The sequence below is a fragment of the Polyodon spathula genome, chromosome 14 (assembly GCF_017654505.1).
Source record: "Polyodon spathula isolate WHYD16114869_AA chromosome 14, ASM1765450v1, whole genome shotgun sequence".
NCBI lineage: Eukaryota > Metazoa > Chordata > Actinopteri > Acipenseriformes > Polyodontidae > Polyodon > Polyodon spathula.
This window is the reverse complement of record NC_054547.1, coordinates 11,626,506-11,643,768: the sequence shown is the minus strand read 5'-3', so window position 1 is coordinate 11,643,768 and position 17,263 is coordinate 11,626,506. Positions and strand designations below refer to the sequence as shown.

At 36.9% G+C, this 17,263-nt stretch overlaps 1 protein-coding gene across 2 annotated transcripts in view; it reads left to right on the top strand.

The window, feature by feature from the left end:
• hmcn1 (hemicentin 1) overlaps positions 1-17,263 on the top strand; it is a 91,848-nt gene that overhangs the window by 16,282 nt on the left and 58,303 nt on the right. For both annotated transcript variants that reach the window (XM_041271187.1, XM_041271186.1), the window contains exons 2-8: positions 1,198-1,268; positions 2,286-2,444; positions 2,568-2,690; positions 6,191-6,362; positions 6,985-7,091; positions 15,371-15,491; positions 15,875-16,138. In XM_041271187.1, the coding sequence (XP_041127121.1) occupies positions 1,198-1,268; positions 2,286-2,444; positions 2,568-2,690; positions 6,191-6,362; positions 6,985-7,091; positions 15,371-15,491; positions 15,875-16,138 (1,017 nt within the window). The remainder of the gene's footprint in view (positions 1-1,197; positions 1,269-2,285; positions 2,445-2,567; positions 2,691-6,190; positions 6,363-6,984; positions 7,092-15,370; positions 15,492-15,874; positions 16,139-17,263) is intronic.

Here is a 17,263-nt window from a genome sequence, read left to right as displayed (position 1 = left end):
ATTAACACAAGCGGCTAAAATAGTCATTTTTGTCATCTGACCAATATCTGATCTGATCATTGATATTCAATAGCAATGTAATGACACTACAATGGAAATGCAATAGCTCTTTACCAAAGGGCAAAGGTAACACAATGGCCACTAAAGGTATAAGCTATTGGTAGAATGATAATGGTACCATAATGAAATGACGGTAATCCATTTGAGTGGTCTGCTTATGACTCTGCTGGGGTTTCTTCACAGTAATAAACTTGTATTAAGTCAAGATGCTCTCCTAAGGGTACGTTTCAAACTGTGTTGTAAGGGTCCTCAGAAATGGAGCTTCAGCGGCCATGTCGTGCTCATACTCTTGACATCACTCATGTTTTGCAAGATCGGTTAGGCTTTTGTTTGGATGGCTTGGTCTGAAACTCTAATGTTGTGCTTAAGCCACCTCTAAGTTTACAATTAAGTCTGGCGTTTTCCAAAAAAAAATAAAAAATCTATGTAGGGAATGCAGAGGAAAGAGTAAAGTTCTTGTGAATGTTCTTGTTGCATTTAGTAGAACAAGCAGTCTGCTATAAAAGTTAATACTAACTTAATAACATGGCTGGTTTCCCCAGCTTACCTTTACAACTGAGTCTCCCACCACAAGAACAAGTTGTTTTGAAAGTAGCCTGCAGAGCATCCCTACAAGCCTTGAGACACTTTGGCAGACAAGGTGGAGAAAACTAGCTTATCAACTGGGTGATTAATGATAAGGCAGCACCTGCACAGTGCTGGAATGCTAATGCATCTGAGCTCCTGTAGCTGTCAAAGTGGCTTTGGAAAGCAATCTATTTTCTAAGTTTTCATGCCCTGTGTCCTGGAGTTTTTCTTAGCCAAATACATATGGTGTGGCGATAGGGGATCTCTCGTACCAGTCTTCCTCGTTGCAAAAGTATTGGATTACACCACCATAGCCTGAGGGCTTCTTGTCAGAATTGGAACTCTGGACCACCAGGGACCATCATGTCAGCCAAATCATTCACACTTCCAGCCTGGGCCAAACGGCTCAAAAATAGGATTAATTAGGAAGGCTTTCACATGTTTAATAGTAAAAACAGTGGCCACTTTATGTACCCTTTTATGTCAGGAACATTTTAAAGAAATGAAATGGTTGGATAAATAAACTAATGAAACAATAATAGTGAATACTGCTAAAATTCTTCCTTTCAGAGATTGGACCAGTCACTATTACCACAGATCCAAAGAAGTTCCAGTATGAACTCAGGGAGCTTTATGTACAGGTAAGTGCAGAACAAGCATGGAAATACCAGTAGATTTAGAACCTTAGCAACAGGATCCAGGCCACGGGCAGCGGTGATTAAAAGGAATTTTCATCTAATTGCTCTCCAGGGGCCTATATGAATTACAGAAAAGTGTCCACATCAAAATTGCCAATAACTGGCACACTTTGTGGAAGTAGAGAGATGAGAGGTTCATAGAATTGCATGGCTGTGGAGATTGGCAGGGCTGATTGCATATTCATGCATTGTGTACATGTTTGTATTTCATCTCTGCATGTGTGTGTGAGTGGTGACAAAGTACAGCTTTTATTTAAAAAATAAAAATTGATCCAACTGGAGGAAAAAACAGATTTGCTTTCCTGGGAAACACAAGCCTTGCCAAGGAGGAATCTCTGTCATGTGTAACTCTGCAAGTCTGAAAGCAGCTTCTTTTCAGGGCTCCTTTCTTTCAATACAACTCGCTGCAGCCTTATCCCTGTGGGTAGAGTTTTAGGTTCATTAGATGTTTTTTGCTACCAAACAAATCAATACAATTGAATATATTAAAGGACTGTGGAGATGCATTTTTGTATCACAGCTGCAGTGCTTTTCTTAATTGTTTTTGTTCTTGCCAAGATGGAAGAAACGATGTGGTGTTTGCATTCCATTCTTTTAAATACAGATAGCTTGCTTCCAGATGTGTCCCTCGACTTGGTTTGAATACTGCAGTTTCTGATGTTCTTGACCTTAAACAGTGCGAGAAGACATATCCCTTTGCTTAACTGGAGGATCAGTACTCAGTAATATTATCAGTAATAGTGAGAACCAGTATAGTTCAAATAAAATTTTGCTGTTGTATCTGTGCAATGCAGGAAACAATTGTGAGTCTAAGACATTTTCACTTGACCCTTGCATATATGCTTGGTGGAGAAAATGTGATGGTTAATATTTCAGCTGATTGTTAATTAAAAAAATAAATCCTCATTCATCAATATCATTCATCAAGTATTTTCATTAATTTTACATTTCTGTTAATAGGGAGGTGGAGATTGTCCAGAGATGAGCATTGGTGCTATCAAGATTGCTCTGGAGATCTCTCTGCCTGGATCTTTTATCTATGTCTTCACAGATGCCCGGTCCAAAGACTACAAACTCACCCACGAAGTATTGCAGCTCATCCAGCAAAAGCAGTCCCAGGTGAAAGAGAAACAGAAAAGGTTGCATGCTGAAGCGTCTCACACGTTGTGTTTTGTATCTCTTATGGGAAGTAGTGAGTGGGTTTGATCACATCTCTCTCTTATTTCTCTCGGTGCTGTGCAGGTTGTGTTTGTGCTTACTGGAGACTGTGATGACCGTGGCCACATTGGTTACAAAGCCTATGAGGAGATTGCCTCGACCAGCTCAGGGCAGGTCTTTCATTTGGACAAGAAGCAGGTCAATGAGGTAGGTCTGCTCCTGTTTGTGTATATTTGATCACAGTACACTGTACAGTGTATATTAGAAAACACAACTTTACATGGAGCATATCTGCACTTATCCACACTTACTGTACATAGGTTGTCACAGTAATGCATATATCCAATCTGGCAAAGACATGGACTAGTCAGAAAAGCTGTTGCACTGGGCCGTATTCACAAAACATTTACTTAGGAGTTATTAGAATACCTCAAACCTTTCTTGATGGTTGAAAATAAAACTTTGAGGTATCCCTGCAACGCATCTCAACTGTTCACACGGTTTTAGGGATGACTGCTGGTTTGTAAATCTGCAAAAAAAACTAATTCCTGGAATGTTTGTGGTTTCATATGGTACAAAACAAGGAGGACAACAAGAATAGCACACTGAGTCATAGAGTACTGAATAGGAACTATTAAGATTTTTTCACAATTTTGCAATTCAGAGTTAACCTTTCCTGACCAGAACAAATGATCTGATTTGGTCTAGCAAGAGACAATATTGAGCAACCTATGTTGTTCATTTTGTTGAGTAGTAGAGAAATTAACCATCCAAGTTAAAGGACAAGCCTGTCCTTACTGCTGTGGGTTATAAAATCTCTGTTTTCCCTCTTGCTGTTTGGGTTATGTTAGTTTGTATTGTATTTGTATGTAAGTTTTTGTTTTGCTGTGAAAAAGATGCCTAGTTTTAATTTCTGGAAAGCTCTTCTGTATGTTTACCGAACAACGTTAGACTGAATATAGCTGAACTTTAATCCTGGTTGGGCTGCGTTTTAATTGATATTACAAAATAATAGTGAGCAACACATGCCTTGAGCACCACATGTGCATTAATGCAAATGTCATAATACCCTTGTTGTTTTATGAATTAGCCAGTGGTAGTTGGGCATCCTATTGTGAAAAATAGAAACTGTCACTTAGTTTTGGAAAAGCGATAATATAAATGTCTCTGTTCATATACTAATGTATCTTTATGCCCGATGAATAAAAACTGTGTGACGATTGTATGTTGTTGGCACAAGTGGTACTCACATGTGGAAAAGGCTAGTTTTTTAAAATGCAAGAGACCTCTGTCCATTCAGATCATTAGAGATTATTAAAGGGTAGATGGTGAGTTACTTCTACAAGATGATTAGATGTGAGAAAATATTAATTTGTCAGCCAGTCCACACCTGCTGAGTTGCAGTCTTTCTATCTAGGGAATATGTTGATGAGTGTCACAGGAATGGTTGAGTGGTGACGTCAGTCCAGATGCAGGAACAAACACAGACGCAAGTGCTGCAGGGCAAAAGGCGCTGCGGCGTGCTTTATTTTCCATACAATAAAATGAACATTTTGAACAAAAATAAACACACATAGTTAGAATAAATAATCAAACAAAACAAAATCACGAACACTAAGGAATGTAAGTCAGGCTGGGCAGTAGTCTTCACTGATCCTTGATTTCTTAAGTTTCTTTCGTTCTCAGATGCCTTCTCTCGCTCTCGTTCTCTCCACTACTCTCCAGCCAGAGCACAGAAAACTGCAGGCTTTTTATACAGGTGACCATCTCCCGATTAGCAACAGTTAATCAATGAATTAACTCGGGAGATGGTCACCTTCTTCACAAGGTTTTTATGATGGGGCTTTTAACCCCATCCATGCTGCCAAACAATAAATTATAATACAATAAATAATAACGGTGCACAGATACTGTATACATAGGGGGCGGACACTTTGCCACAGTGAGATAATCTATTTCTTAATACATATTCTTCATTTTATATAACAAAAAAACAAGTATTTGCAAGAGTGACTGCCAAGGCTGCTTGTATGAACCTCTGCTGTGCATGTCACAATTAAAGAAACACATTTTCTGTGTTAAAATGAAGAACACATATCCCACATAGTTATTCTGCATTGGTTAATAGATGCACTTGTGGCATGGTTTGCTCATTAAAATATTTTGTATATAAGGGAAGGAGACAATTATCTGAGGGCTATTAAAATGTTTAGTAAACAAGGGATCGAAGGGGTTTAAATTGGGCACTTCTAGTACTTTTTGAATGGTAATGAATATGATCTGTATATATTATTGTAAAACACAAAATTATCATACAGTGACAAAAAAGTAAATCGACAGGAACTCCTGAAATAGTTATTTTTTTTCACATAATGTTTAAAGTACATTTTTCTGAGAAGACTTCCGTTTCTTACAAATGGAATTGTTTTCAGGTACTGATTTTGCTGTGCTTTCTGATCTCTTGATTGAACATTGGTTATTCAATAATTTACAGAGCCTTTTTTTTGAAGAGAAGAACCTACTGTATCTGTTACACGTGTCCGGTCAGAGACATGTGTAAAGGAATGGGTCAGGCAGACAGGGGAGCAGCAAGGGGGTATGCGCAAATAAAAGCTGCCTAATCTCTTTCCTGTGGGACTGACAAAGTATAAGAAAGCAAAATGCTAGCCCACTAGAGGAATGAGCTAGAAATCACTAGAGGGGCCATGCGTGGCTAAAAGCAGAAGTTTACGTTTGAAACATAGCAAGTTACCAAGGTGTGCTGATTGAGATACAATTAAATCTGTTGTGATTTTCAATGACTTCCCTCATCATTGAGTTATAGACGCCCCCACCCCCAGTTGTGTTAAACAGTGACTCATCCCTCGATCATCCTGTTTGGACTGTACGGATATATTTTCCCTGCACCCCAAAATTGCCCACTAAGCTGTCTATAAAATATTTGGGTAGCAGTAGTACATTCATACAGTGTCTTGCCTCATCTCATTACAGTTCTTCAAAGGACCATGTTGCATGTGGAGACCTGCCCAAGCAGTGGTTTAGGTATTGCTTAGTAGTGAGTTTGTAAGCCTCAAAAACCTATAGCAGGCGTGATAAAAGGAGAACTAACACAGCTGGAGCACTTCAGCTTCAGAGGTCAGCTGACACAGCAAAGCTTGTTAATTTGTGTTATATGGAGTCTGTCACAAAATTACCACCATACAGATATTCGATCCAGATTCTTGGAAGAAGAAATGTTAGTACTGCAATTAAATTGAAATTTGAAAATCTCTTAACGAGACAGCACAAACTTGGAAATTAAGCTGTATTTCCATACGAAAATGGTCACATGTCGATCACGTGCCTCAGTTTGACCTCCTGAAATATATGCTAATACAGCAAACTGGTGTATGATGAACCTCCATATTGCTTTTGGGTATTCCTTACATATACATTTAAAACAAAATAACAGTGTTACGATTTCGTCCCTAAACCCGTTGATGTGAAAAAGCTGTATACATACTGTACAGCGCAATGTCTTTTGTTCTTTTGCATATGAAAAGGTTTTAACTTCTAGTCATATCAATGGTAATTTAAAAATAAACACTTCATATATGCTTGTTACTTCACAATCACTAATCTTTTTTCACCCTCCATTTTACTTCCCAAGCCAGTCTATTAGAGGGGCTGTCATCTGGGGATGTTTAATTTGTATTGTTCTCTTTCAGGTACTCAAATGGGTTGAAGAGGCGGTCCAGGCCTCCAAAGTCCATATGCTGTCCACCGATCACTCCACAGGGGTGACAAACACCTGGCAGATCCCCTTTGACCCCAGCCTGAAGGAGGTCACTGTTGCACTGAGTGGCCCAGCCCCAGTGATTGAGATCCGAGACCCACTGGGTATGGTTCAGAGGGAAAAAGGAATTTGATGTGATTGTCTAATTTATTTATTAACAAAATTATGGACCTTTTTGACCAAACTCTAAGGACTGTTTTAAATAATAATTATAAACATTATTTTAGGTTAATCAGGGCTTTGAAAACAATTAGAATTAACTTCTAATCTTCTCTTAAACAGTTTAAAATGGTTTCATGAACTGCATTTAAATAGTTTTGAAAATGGGTTTTGTAAGAACAGTCCTTGACAACATAAATTGATCTCTTTTCACAAAGCTTTAACTTTAAGAAAAAAAATAAAATAATAATAATTACAATTCTGCTTAATGAACTGTACTGTTGACGATTTCATTACCAACAGTAAAAAAGTTTCATAAATATAAATCTTTATTTTATTCATAAATAAAAAGACTGAAAAAACACTTGTGAGTTAAAGCTTTGTGAATAGAACCCAATATTTATTAAATCAGTCCTTGCAATTTAGTGAATTGGGGCCCACAATATATTAGCTCTTCTGCCCCAATTCACTAAATTGGAATATATAAAGGTCCACTTTTGGAACCTTGGTTTTGTTTAGAATTAGTAAAGAATGAGATTAATATTCATTACCTTTTGTTTTCTGCAGGAAAATTGATAATGAAAGGCACCGGCCTGAATGAGTTGCTGCATATCCCAAACTCTGCCAAAGTAGTGAACATCAAGGACCCAGACCCTGGGATGTGGTCTATAAAGGTAAACTCCTATTTTACTCAAATACTGTACAGACCCATCTCCTTGTCTTACCTTTATTTACTGTTTTCAGATTAGGTGAATGTTCATACATATACACAAGGGGCATGGATGCAAATTTAAACCATTGCTGTAAGAGTTTAACTCACAAACAATTACTGACGGTTACAGTTTTGCGTTGACGATCTCTAAAGTGGAGAGAGGTGCAATGGGTAAACTAGACTACCCTTGTGATGCGTACAGAAGTAAGACTATTTTGTGAGTTTTGGTGGAAAATATTCTGAAGCTGCCACACATAAGTTTACCTTTTCAAGGATTTCATTTCCATGGGTCGCTATGTTAGGGGAGGGTAAATTCCCTCAAGTGGGTACAGAGTGGACTCCAGCTGAAGCTGCTGCTAAGGAAATGAGTGATTCACATTCCTGGTTGATGGATTGAGGGGCACATAAGTCTCAATCATCTCCAGAGACCAGAACTTGAATTGTTTCTTTGGTAGCCATGATAAATCAATCAGTTTTACCCAACCAACATAAGATTTTCCCCTGTGCAAAAAACATGTGTGTTTTAACAGAATAATTATAACATCTAAAATTAGGGGTTGTTCTTACAGTATTTTGTTAGCTTAAGTAGCTCTAAGGATTCTACAACATTGTGTTTTCCCTGTAACCATGGCAGCAGACCACTTGAAATACATCGCCCTGGGGCATTCCTGTACTCGTTTATGGTACCATTTTTTATTTGAATCTTTACCTTTCCTCACTGTTTGCTCTGTGTAATAAATCTGTAAGTATTTATTTATAATAGATTATTACTCTTATTAATACATCTGTGTACTGAGACTGGTGTGTCAATTACTGCCGGTTGGAATGGATCATGTAAGAATAATAGTATGTTTTATTTCTAAATGGCAGAAATAAATTAAATAAGTAATTTACATTTAAAAGAAAGAACTCTGCAATGGAGAAGTTTGTAATACAGTTAAAATATTTTAAAAGTGTTGCAGTGTTACAATTTGAGTTTTTTTGTAATTCTGAAACAACATACTTAAGGAGAATGCAAAACATCCCTTGGGTCTTGATTACTAAAGGAATTTTACCAAACTCTAAGGATTGTGCTAAAGAATAATTATAAACATTATTTTAGGTTAATTGGGGCTTTGAAGAAAAATAGAATGAACTTCTAAACTTCTCTTAAACAGTTTAAAATGGTTTCATGAACTGCATTTAAATAGTTTTGAAAATGAATTTTGTACGAGCAGTCCTATCTGTCTATTAAATCCTGATAAACCACCATCAGATTTAGGGGTAGATGTACTAAAGTGTTGCGGCTGTCGCAATAGTTGTAAACCAGTTGGAAGTCTCGGGTGAAATGTACTAAAAATGCTTAATGCTGTTAGCGACTTTTTAGCGAATTCTTTGCAGCAGCAGTTTTTCTCTGTGGTTCAGCCATAGATGAATATGCAATTATGGGTGTTCCTGCATAAATTCGCAAAAAGGGGGTGGAGATATTACATCACAGATATTATAATGAGATGTACTAAAGTTGTAAAAAAAGATGTACTAAAATATCCCTATACTTATGTATGCAGGTAATCCACCAGCTCATTCTGAACATCTGTATAGGAATAGGAAACACACCTATTCTATTAATGTGAAGGTGTTTTGCAGTTGTGCACAATTTAGCACTGCACCCCTGACCTAAATAAAACTGACAGTATACATCTGGCTTACGCATGATAATACAAATTAGTGTTATAATGCAAAATTTGTTGCTGGTACTTTGAAATTTGTATTTTCGAGAACTGACTGTCCTGTTAGTATCATAACCTGTCAATGCGGCACCATGATTTATTTTGTCTTAATTGTCTAGGCTATTAAGTATGCCTAGTTAATAATAATAATAATAATAATAATAATAATAATAATAATAATAATAATAGTAGTAGTTTAAAAAATGCTAAAATCATTGTTTCAATTTAAAATAATCTTTTGTTCACATTGTACACCAATGTTTACAATGTAGCTGCACGATCTATTTAGTGTTACCGGTAGCCTGCAGGCTAAAGCAAAAATAACGTGCACTAGGTATTCATTAGATTTTACTACTGTACTGTATACTGCATAGATGCACTGTACATATTAATATTTTTTTGATAATGCAATTTGTAAAACACGATAGTATTATTTCAGTGCAATGATTTATACATTTAAAAATACAGTGAGCAGTATAAATGTATGTGCATGTGATTTTGTGAAACATATCCGGTTTAGCGAGGGGATACTGTATGATTATGAAAAGCTTTTTCATAGAAACACATTTTTTATTTGTGGGTGAAGGTGGGGTCCCCACTATAGAATCAGATAGGATTAAACTGCCATTCATTATTTATTTGAAAAAATGTCGCACGACTCTTGCAATGCTAAAGATCTTGCTAAGATGACGCAGCACATATTTAAATTAGTATATTGTGGCTGTCTTTATTAACATATTTTCTCTTAGTAAATACAACAGGATTTCCATTAGATGACAGTAGGTGTTAAAACTTCATGCTGATATTGGACTCAGCTCTCGCCAAGATAAGCACCAGCTAAGACATAGCTTCTTTTACTGTACCCATGCTGTTTTCTCAGAAGCTCTTGGGCATTTAATTCAAGGCTTGTAACCGTTGAGGTTCTTTTCTCTCTTACGCTGGTTCATCTGACCGTGTTCACAAGGATTATTAGGTTCATCACTAGTTGTGTTTATGCAAGTCCTCCTCTTGTCTATGACACGGGTGCTGATATCCTGCAAACTGTGGTTTGCTTCCTGTTGCTGGATTTCATTCGACTGATTTCGTAAAAAGTACTGATCATTGCAAGGCCCTTGTCCCTTCTCCCTCAAGCATTTCATTTTCCCTTGATGAACCTTCGAATGGTTTAATCTTCAAAATGCAGACTTTGCGAATTGTTGCAACAGAAATGCAAATTGCGGTATGTTTGCGCTGCTACTGGCCCATCTTAGTACATCTACCCCTTAGTATCAACCATTTTGCATATAACTCTTGAATCACTGAGTTTTCGTGTTACGATAGCTGATGGATTTATAATAACTGGTGTGTACAATTTGCATTCTGTTTGGACTTTTCATATGCTTCATCTCTGTGAAACCGTTTTAATCTAGTACAATGGGAGCTAGCATTGTCTATCATTTTGTGTCTATTCCACTTGTCTTTAGTATGGCATAGGATGGGGTATGTTCAGAGAATGAGCTTTGTGAAAATGGTGAAGTGGGAACATCAGACAAGACCCCAGCTCCTCTTTGCAGTTCAGCAGATTCCACCATTATTTTCTGCATTCCGTAATTTCTTTTGACCCCACTGATGACTGGTTTTGGCTTCAAAGTTTATTATATTGTATGACCCATGGTAATAGTTTTTAGGAAGACTGTAATCCAAAAAGTATGCAAACAACCCCAAGGAATTGGATTCTGGCATCGAGCCATGTACTTTGTAGGCCTGTCATAAAAACAGAAGAGAGGAACTGAAAGTCTTTAAAAAAATCCCTCTTTGGACATATTTCAGATAGAGATGGGTCAAGATACAGGAGAAAGGGGGGGGGGGGTTGTTATCCTTTTCCTTTCTTGAAAATAAATGGTTTAACTAGGAGTATAGTTCAACAATATTCTTAGTGTAATTATGTATAAAACAAATGTGGCTATTTTGATGCAATGACGTCAACATTCTAATGCAACAAGAGTCCCATGGCAAAGAAAACATTCGGGTAGCTTTAAAAATGTTACAAACCAAAACAAACAGCTCTCTTTGAAAGAATGCTACTTTTCTTTGAAGAAAGCATTTGAGCTGCTGTACTTCTGTACTTTTGCCTTGAAAAAGATGGGCCTCAGCAAGTAGTAGAGGACAATCACAGGAAATGACTGTGGGGTACTGTGTCTCTGTGACGTGCATATTTCCTGGAGGGCATTAACCTTGCTTGTTTACAGAGAGAAGGCACTCTCTGACTGCACTTTCATATGGAGGATTCCAGGCATGTCTCTGTGCTATGAGATGTTACCTATATTATAGGATGATGTGTGCCCCAGTGGGTAAAGAAACAGGCTTGTAGCCAGGAGGTCCCTGGTTCAAATCCTAGTTCAGCCACTGACTCATTCTGTGACCCTGAGCAAGTCACTTAACCTCCTTGTGCTCCCTCTTTTGGGTGAGGCGTTGGTGTAAGTGACACTGCAAATTCATAGTTCACACACCCTATTCTTGTATCTTATAAAGTGCTTTGTGATGGTGTTCCACTCTGAAAGGTGCTATGTAAAAATAAAGATTATATTTATTATATCTCCATACGGAAGCCCAAAAGTTCATCTGTGGGCTCTGCTGATGCTTCCACATAGTGTTGGGGCTTCCCAGAAGCTATTGTCCTTTCACAGGCAGTGCTGGGGCTTACTGAGGGTCACCAAGATAAGGTCCATATTCTGAGAAAAACAGCTGCCAGGAATGTTGATTTAAATGAGACATAACAAGGATTCTATGTTAGCATCACCTCAAAAGGAATTCTCAACCCTTCCCACTTCAAATAACCCAGAATGGCTGTGGTTATATAGAGAAATGAGGGGTTACATCAGTCAACTATATAACAGTCATAATAGAAGAGGTATGAATATTCCCAATCCCTACTGGCATTATTTATTTTATCAATTTAGGTTTCTTCGAGATTGATTTGTAAAATCAAATAATCCCCCAACTTGGTTCAAATAGTTCAAAATATTTCAAAAGACTTATTGTTACATGGCCTTCCACCCGTTCTGAAGAATAACTTTATCGTGACATTTGCACACAACATTTTCAAGAGATCAGCCCTTCTTTTAAAGGACTTTAAAATAATTTATTTTTGTTTAACCCAAACATTTTGTATAAAAAGAAACCTTTATTTAACCTCACTTGGATTAATGCTCAAATCAATAAAGTGGGCGATTTGTTTGAAGAAAATGTATTCCCTTCTTTGAGATCTCTAAAGGGCAGATGCCATGGAGAAACTAGAATTTACAACCATGTCAAAAAATCTTTAGCCAACCTAATCCCTCCAGTTTCCTGTCCTAGTCTGACTAAATTGAAGATATTTCTATTAAATCCGTTGTTATACAAATTATTTAAAGAGAATTTGTCATACAGTAATATTAGTTGAAAGTCAAAATGGGAGATAGAGTTAGGAACAATGCATCATCCTGGAAGAATATCAATAGTAATACCACATTTTCTTCACCCAATGCCAAATTAAGATCCATGCCAAATACATATCCCCTGCAGCCCTTTAATTGCAGTCTTAGGAGACAGATCTACTATACAAGTTAGTAAAGCACAGACTAAATTACTACTTAATCTGCCGAAACCCCAGTTTTAGCACTTTGGAAGAATTCTGTACTGGATGTTATTAATTTGGAAAGCGCAATCTATGCATTTTTAGATAAGACTTGGAATATAGCATCCTCTTGTTTTATGGATAAGGGTTTTAACTAAATGATGCCAATATGCTGTTATCTTTTTAGTGCAACCACTTTTCCAGTGTTCTAACTTTTTTAATACCATGTGCATATAACAGTCAAAGATGTATCAATTGACTGTGACATTTGTGAAACATTGTGATATACTTTAATATTTATTGATGCATCCAGGCATATTGTTATTAGATTGTATATTATTAAAAAAAGAAGAAATTAGGAGTTAGGTTCTTTCCATTAGAATGAATTACACTAAATATTTCAATTCAAATTCATCTACATTCTTAGCTGCCTTATGCATGCTTTAGCAATTACTTGCAGTGTACATGTGGGACCTCTTCTAGATGAGCTTTCCTGGATGAAAATAAGTCTAATATACATTTGCAGGACAGTGGTCTATAACAATATTAAGTATTATACTGGCCCTCTTTTCTAAATGTTTTTAACAATGATAGTCAGTGTTAGAGCAGTGTTATTATATCATGCACAATCCACTATAAAATCTAAATGACAAATGACTGTGTATCTTGCTTCAAACTAAACAAACAGGATGTAGCTTCTATGGAGTTTCATATCACCCAATAGTGATTCTAACACCGTGCCCTTGTGATAACAGTGCACTGGGTGGTGTGAATGGGCAGTGTTAACAAAGAACAACACAAGACTAAAAACCTAACAATTTGCCAAGAAGAGAAATGTTTAAAGAAAGCAACCATGACAGCAAGTTTGTGTTTCTGAAAAATGTTTTGCAGATGTGTTTTTATTGTATAATTATCCTTATGAATTCACAAATATTATTTTTAGAAAATATTTGAAAACATCTGCATAAAAATAAATAAATAAATAAACGGTAATTGCTATTGTATTTGTAAACATGTTCACCCACAGCAGGAGATGCAGAACAACGCCCCCCGTGGGTGCCTTTTATTATTACAGGCAAACAAAAATAAACACTCCTGAACAGAACAGGCGATGGTTAAGCTCAGGCTGGAAATAAAAAAAATAAATGAACAAGTCAAACACTGCACCGAAATCTAGCCAATCAGTGCACACAGCAGTACTGACCAAGAGGAGTACACCTGAGTACAGCAGCCTCAGGTCCTACCTGCCCTCGAGCACAGCGCCCTCACAGGTCGGGAGGGAGATTTACAGCTTAGATTCACTCTCTGCCTGTCACAGTATGGTATAAAAACCACACAGTGGTTAGCTTATACATGATCATCTGGGCAGCTCAGATTCAGAATAGCTCAGCAGAACTTTCCTTTCCCACAGGTTAGGAGCCTTTTGGTTTGCATTTAAGGAATACCCATCATATCCAACAGCAGGTCTCATACTTAAGGACTCTGTCCACTCATGGGGAAAATTACTTCTTCCAATGAAATATGACTCCGGATCTTAGCTAGTATGGCCCAAACTCTGCACATAAGAAACCAAAGATTGTGAACTGACATGAAAAAAAAAAAGTATTGTAAATGAAAAATAAACCTACTGACATTAATTCATGGACAGTTTAATTGTTTCCATGACAGACATATATGAAATGTAAGCAAGATCTAACTCTGGTGCAAGAAGTTTAAGTTATAAAGAAGCAAGTCGTTCGCTTGGAAAAGCTAGAAAGCTGTCCTGCATTTCAGCAAAATCTTTGGACAGCCTGGTAAAGAATATATAGTTCTCTCAAGATGGATAATTTTCTTGGAATGAAAGTATAGAAGGAATTCCTCAATTGTCTCAAGTAATGTTTAAGCAAAACAAAAACAGCTTGACATGCATTTAGAGCCAAATAAGATGAAATTGAATATAGGGAAAATTTTTTGTACAAATCCAGATTGGGAGTCAGTCAGATAAAATCACAGCAGACACCAATAATGTAAGCCTGTGACCTCTGTTTTTTGTTAACTTTAGGGGTCCTTCAAAATTTAAATAGATAAAGTACATTTTACAACAAACCACCAAACAATTTTATTTTTTTAATGTACATTGTCGAATATATATATATATATATATATATATATATATATATATATATATATATGATTATATATTATATATATAATTATACCCATATTAAGTCTTTTAAACTTCAGAAAAAAAATATTAATTGTAATCTTCCTTACAGAACAGTTGGTCTGCATCTTAATGCTCTTCACTTGGAAGAGTTTTGGCTGGATAATTCTAAAGAATCGATGTCGGAATTCCAGACCATTACATCTTTTCGTTTATTGTTGTCAATTTAGAATGATGTATATGTCCCATTTTATAAGCTCCACAGATAGAGATAAATCTGTCCAACTGTAAAACAAATTGTGCTTGTTTCGCTTTCATGGCCAGCCCAAACATGCATATCTGAATCTGGATATATATTAGTCAAATTAATAGACATCTTAGCATCTTAAACCACTTAAAGATGCAGCTATGAAGCCAGGTTAAGACTGGAGGTTTTCAGTGTGGCATTAAGGATGCATGTTGGATAGCAACTAGGACCCTACTGGTTCTGTCAGCTTTCATATGTTTAAAAAAACAAACTGACTTATAAAGACTTTTTTCATTAAGCATCCCCTGTAAACATTGCTTGTAGTTTGATTGTTGGTAACAGCCAATAAAAATGGTTGCCAGTGGTCAAACTCAAGTTCTACGTGCAAGTGCTGCTGTGAATGTATGTCACAATGACCTACATTTTCAACACAGGGGGATGAAGGTGGGCTGTATTTAGATCCACCACTGTTTATGTCATGAAAATAGGACCCCACTGTGCCTTTGCTGTTGATCCAAGAGTACATGCTGATATTCTCTCTCCTCAGACATCCAGCAGTGGAAGACATTCAGTTCGTATTTCAGGCCTCAGCACCATCGACTTCAGAGCTGGATTTGCAAGGAAGCCTACACTGGACTTCAAAAAGACTCTAAGCAGGCCTGTGCAAGGTTAGATCATTCCTCCAATACCAGACATACCACAACATAGCCTTATCCAAACACTGTAAACATTTTTACCACTTCCATGCGCATATCTGTTTACATGTATCTTTAAGTTAGACTCTTAAGCTCAATTTGAATTTGACATTATTAATTTTAACACTTCACACACGTGATACAATCCGAATAAAACTGGACTTTTGAAATTGATTAGTTTACGTCTTGATTTGCAATTACATTGAAACATTTTTGTCTGATTTACGCAAATCTTTTCTTGAATCTAAATGTAATTTAATCAGTTTAAACATTTATTTATATTGTAAAATAAAACATACTCCACAAGTGTCTCTGTGGAATGCACTGTCTGTATTGATCAAAGCCTCCCTGTGTAGGAATCCCCACCTTTGTCCTCCTAAACACCACTGGAGTCACTCCCCCTGGAAGAGCTGACCGTCTGGAGCTCCTCAGCATCTCGGGTGCAGTCCTGAAGACCATCCCCATCCGCTTCTACCCCGAACGCAACCCTTACGGCATCTGGAACATCACTGAGTTCATCCCTCCCAACGAGGCCTTCTTCATGAAGGTGACTGGCTATGACAAAGACGATTTCCTCTTCCAGAGAGTCTCCAGTGTCTCATTCTACAGCATTGCCCCAGGTCAGTATTTTTATACTGTTGTTTTTATTTTATATTACTGCTACATTTAACAAAAGCAGCATACTCTCCTGAGTGCTGATTCTGGGGAGAGAATGGCTGTGTCATCATTTACTTTGAGTCAACCAAATCACCCCATGTTTATTTATGTATTGATTTATTTATTTTTACATTATAGTCAATTACAACTATATGGAGACATCAGCTGCTTCCCAACTTTAGTACAGAGCTCATGGTTAAACTGATCATTTTGTTTTTGTGTATCAGAAAATGCCAGTGATTGCGGGAGGGGACAGGAGAATAAGAGGAGAGCTGCATTCTTAAATTGCATATTTCAACAAAAGTTTTAAAGCTGTATTGTTTTAAGCATTTTCTTACAATAACCGCTTTGTTTAACAAGTTGAAAATACACATTAAAAGATTCTATTCAAATGAGTTATAAGTTAGTACAGCACTTAAGAAATCTCTGGACTAATTTAATACCTCGTTTTACAATCCTCTAGGGCAATGGTTCCCCACCCTGGTCCTGGGGACACCCTGTGTCTTCTGGTTTTCGTCTCAATTACTAAACCCTTAATTGAACTAATAATTAGCTTAATTAGACATTTATACTTGTGTTGAACTCTTAAATAGTTGCAGATTTCAAGTTAGCTATAACTTTTTATAAGTAACTTAAAATGTTCAACTTTTTAAGAGCTGAGAACATTAAAAATGGACTAATTCAGCAAATTATTAGTTAATTTAAGGGTCTAGTTAACTAATTGTAAGCTCAATTAGAATGAAAAGCAGAAGACACGGGAGGTTAGGAACCTCTCTCTAGGGGGGAGGGGACTGATACATTGTGTTAGTTGCAACTGTGAACATCTTAAAACCTAGTAGTCTTTCTGCAGGCACTCAGTTTGTTGCGATTGAAATTATCCTGCCGACTATCATTAATACTGTCCTTCTTACAAACCACAGGATCATTTGCAGTTAGCATGCTACGTTTAGTTTGTTACAATTAATAAACTTGATTTACTTGCTTGCCCAATTACAAAAAAAGTAGTTGGGTACATGTACTTTTAAATGCATGGTAAGGACATGCACCCATAACCTGTTTGTGTTCCCAATTGTGAAAAGGTGCTTCTT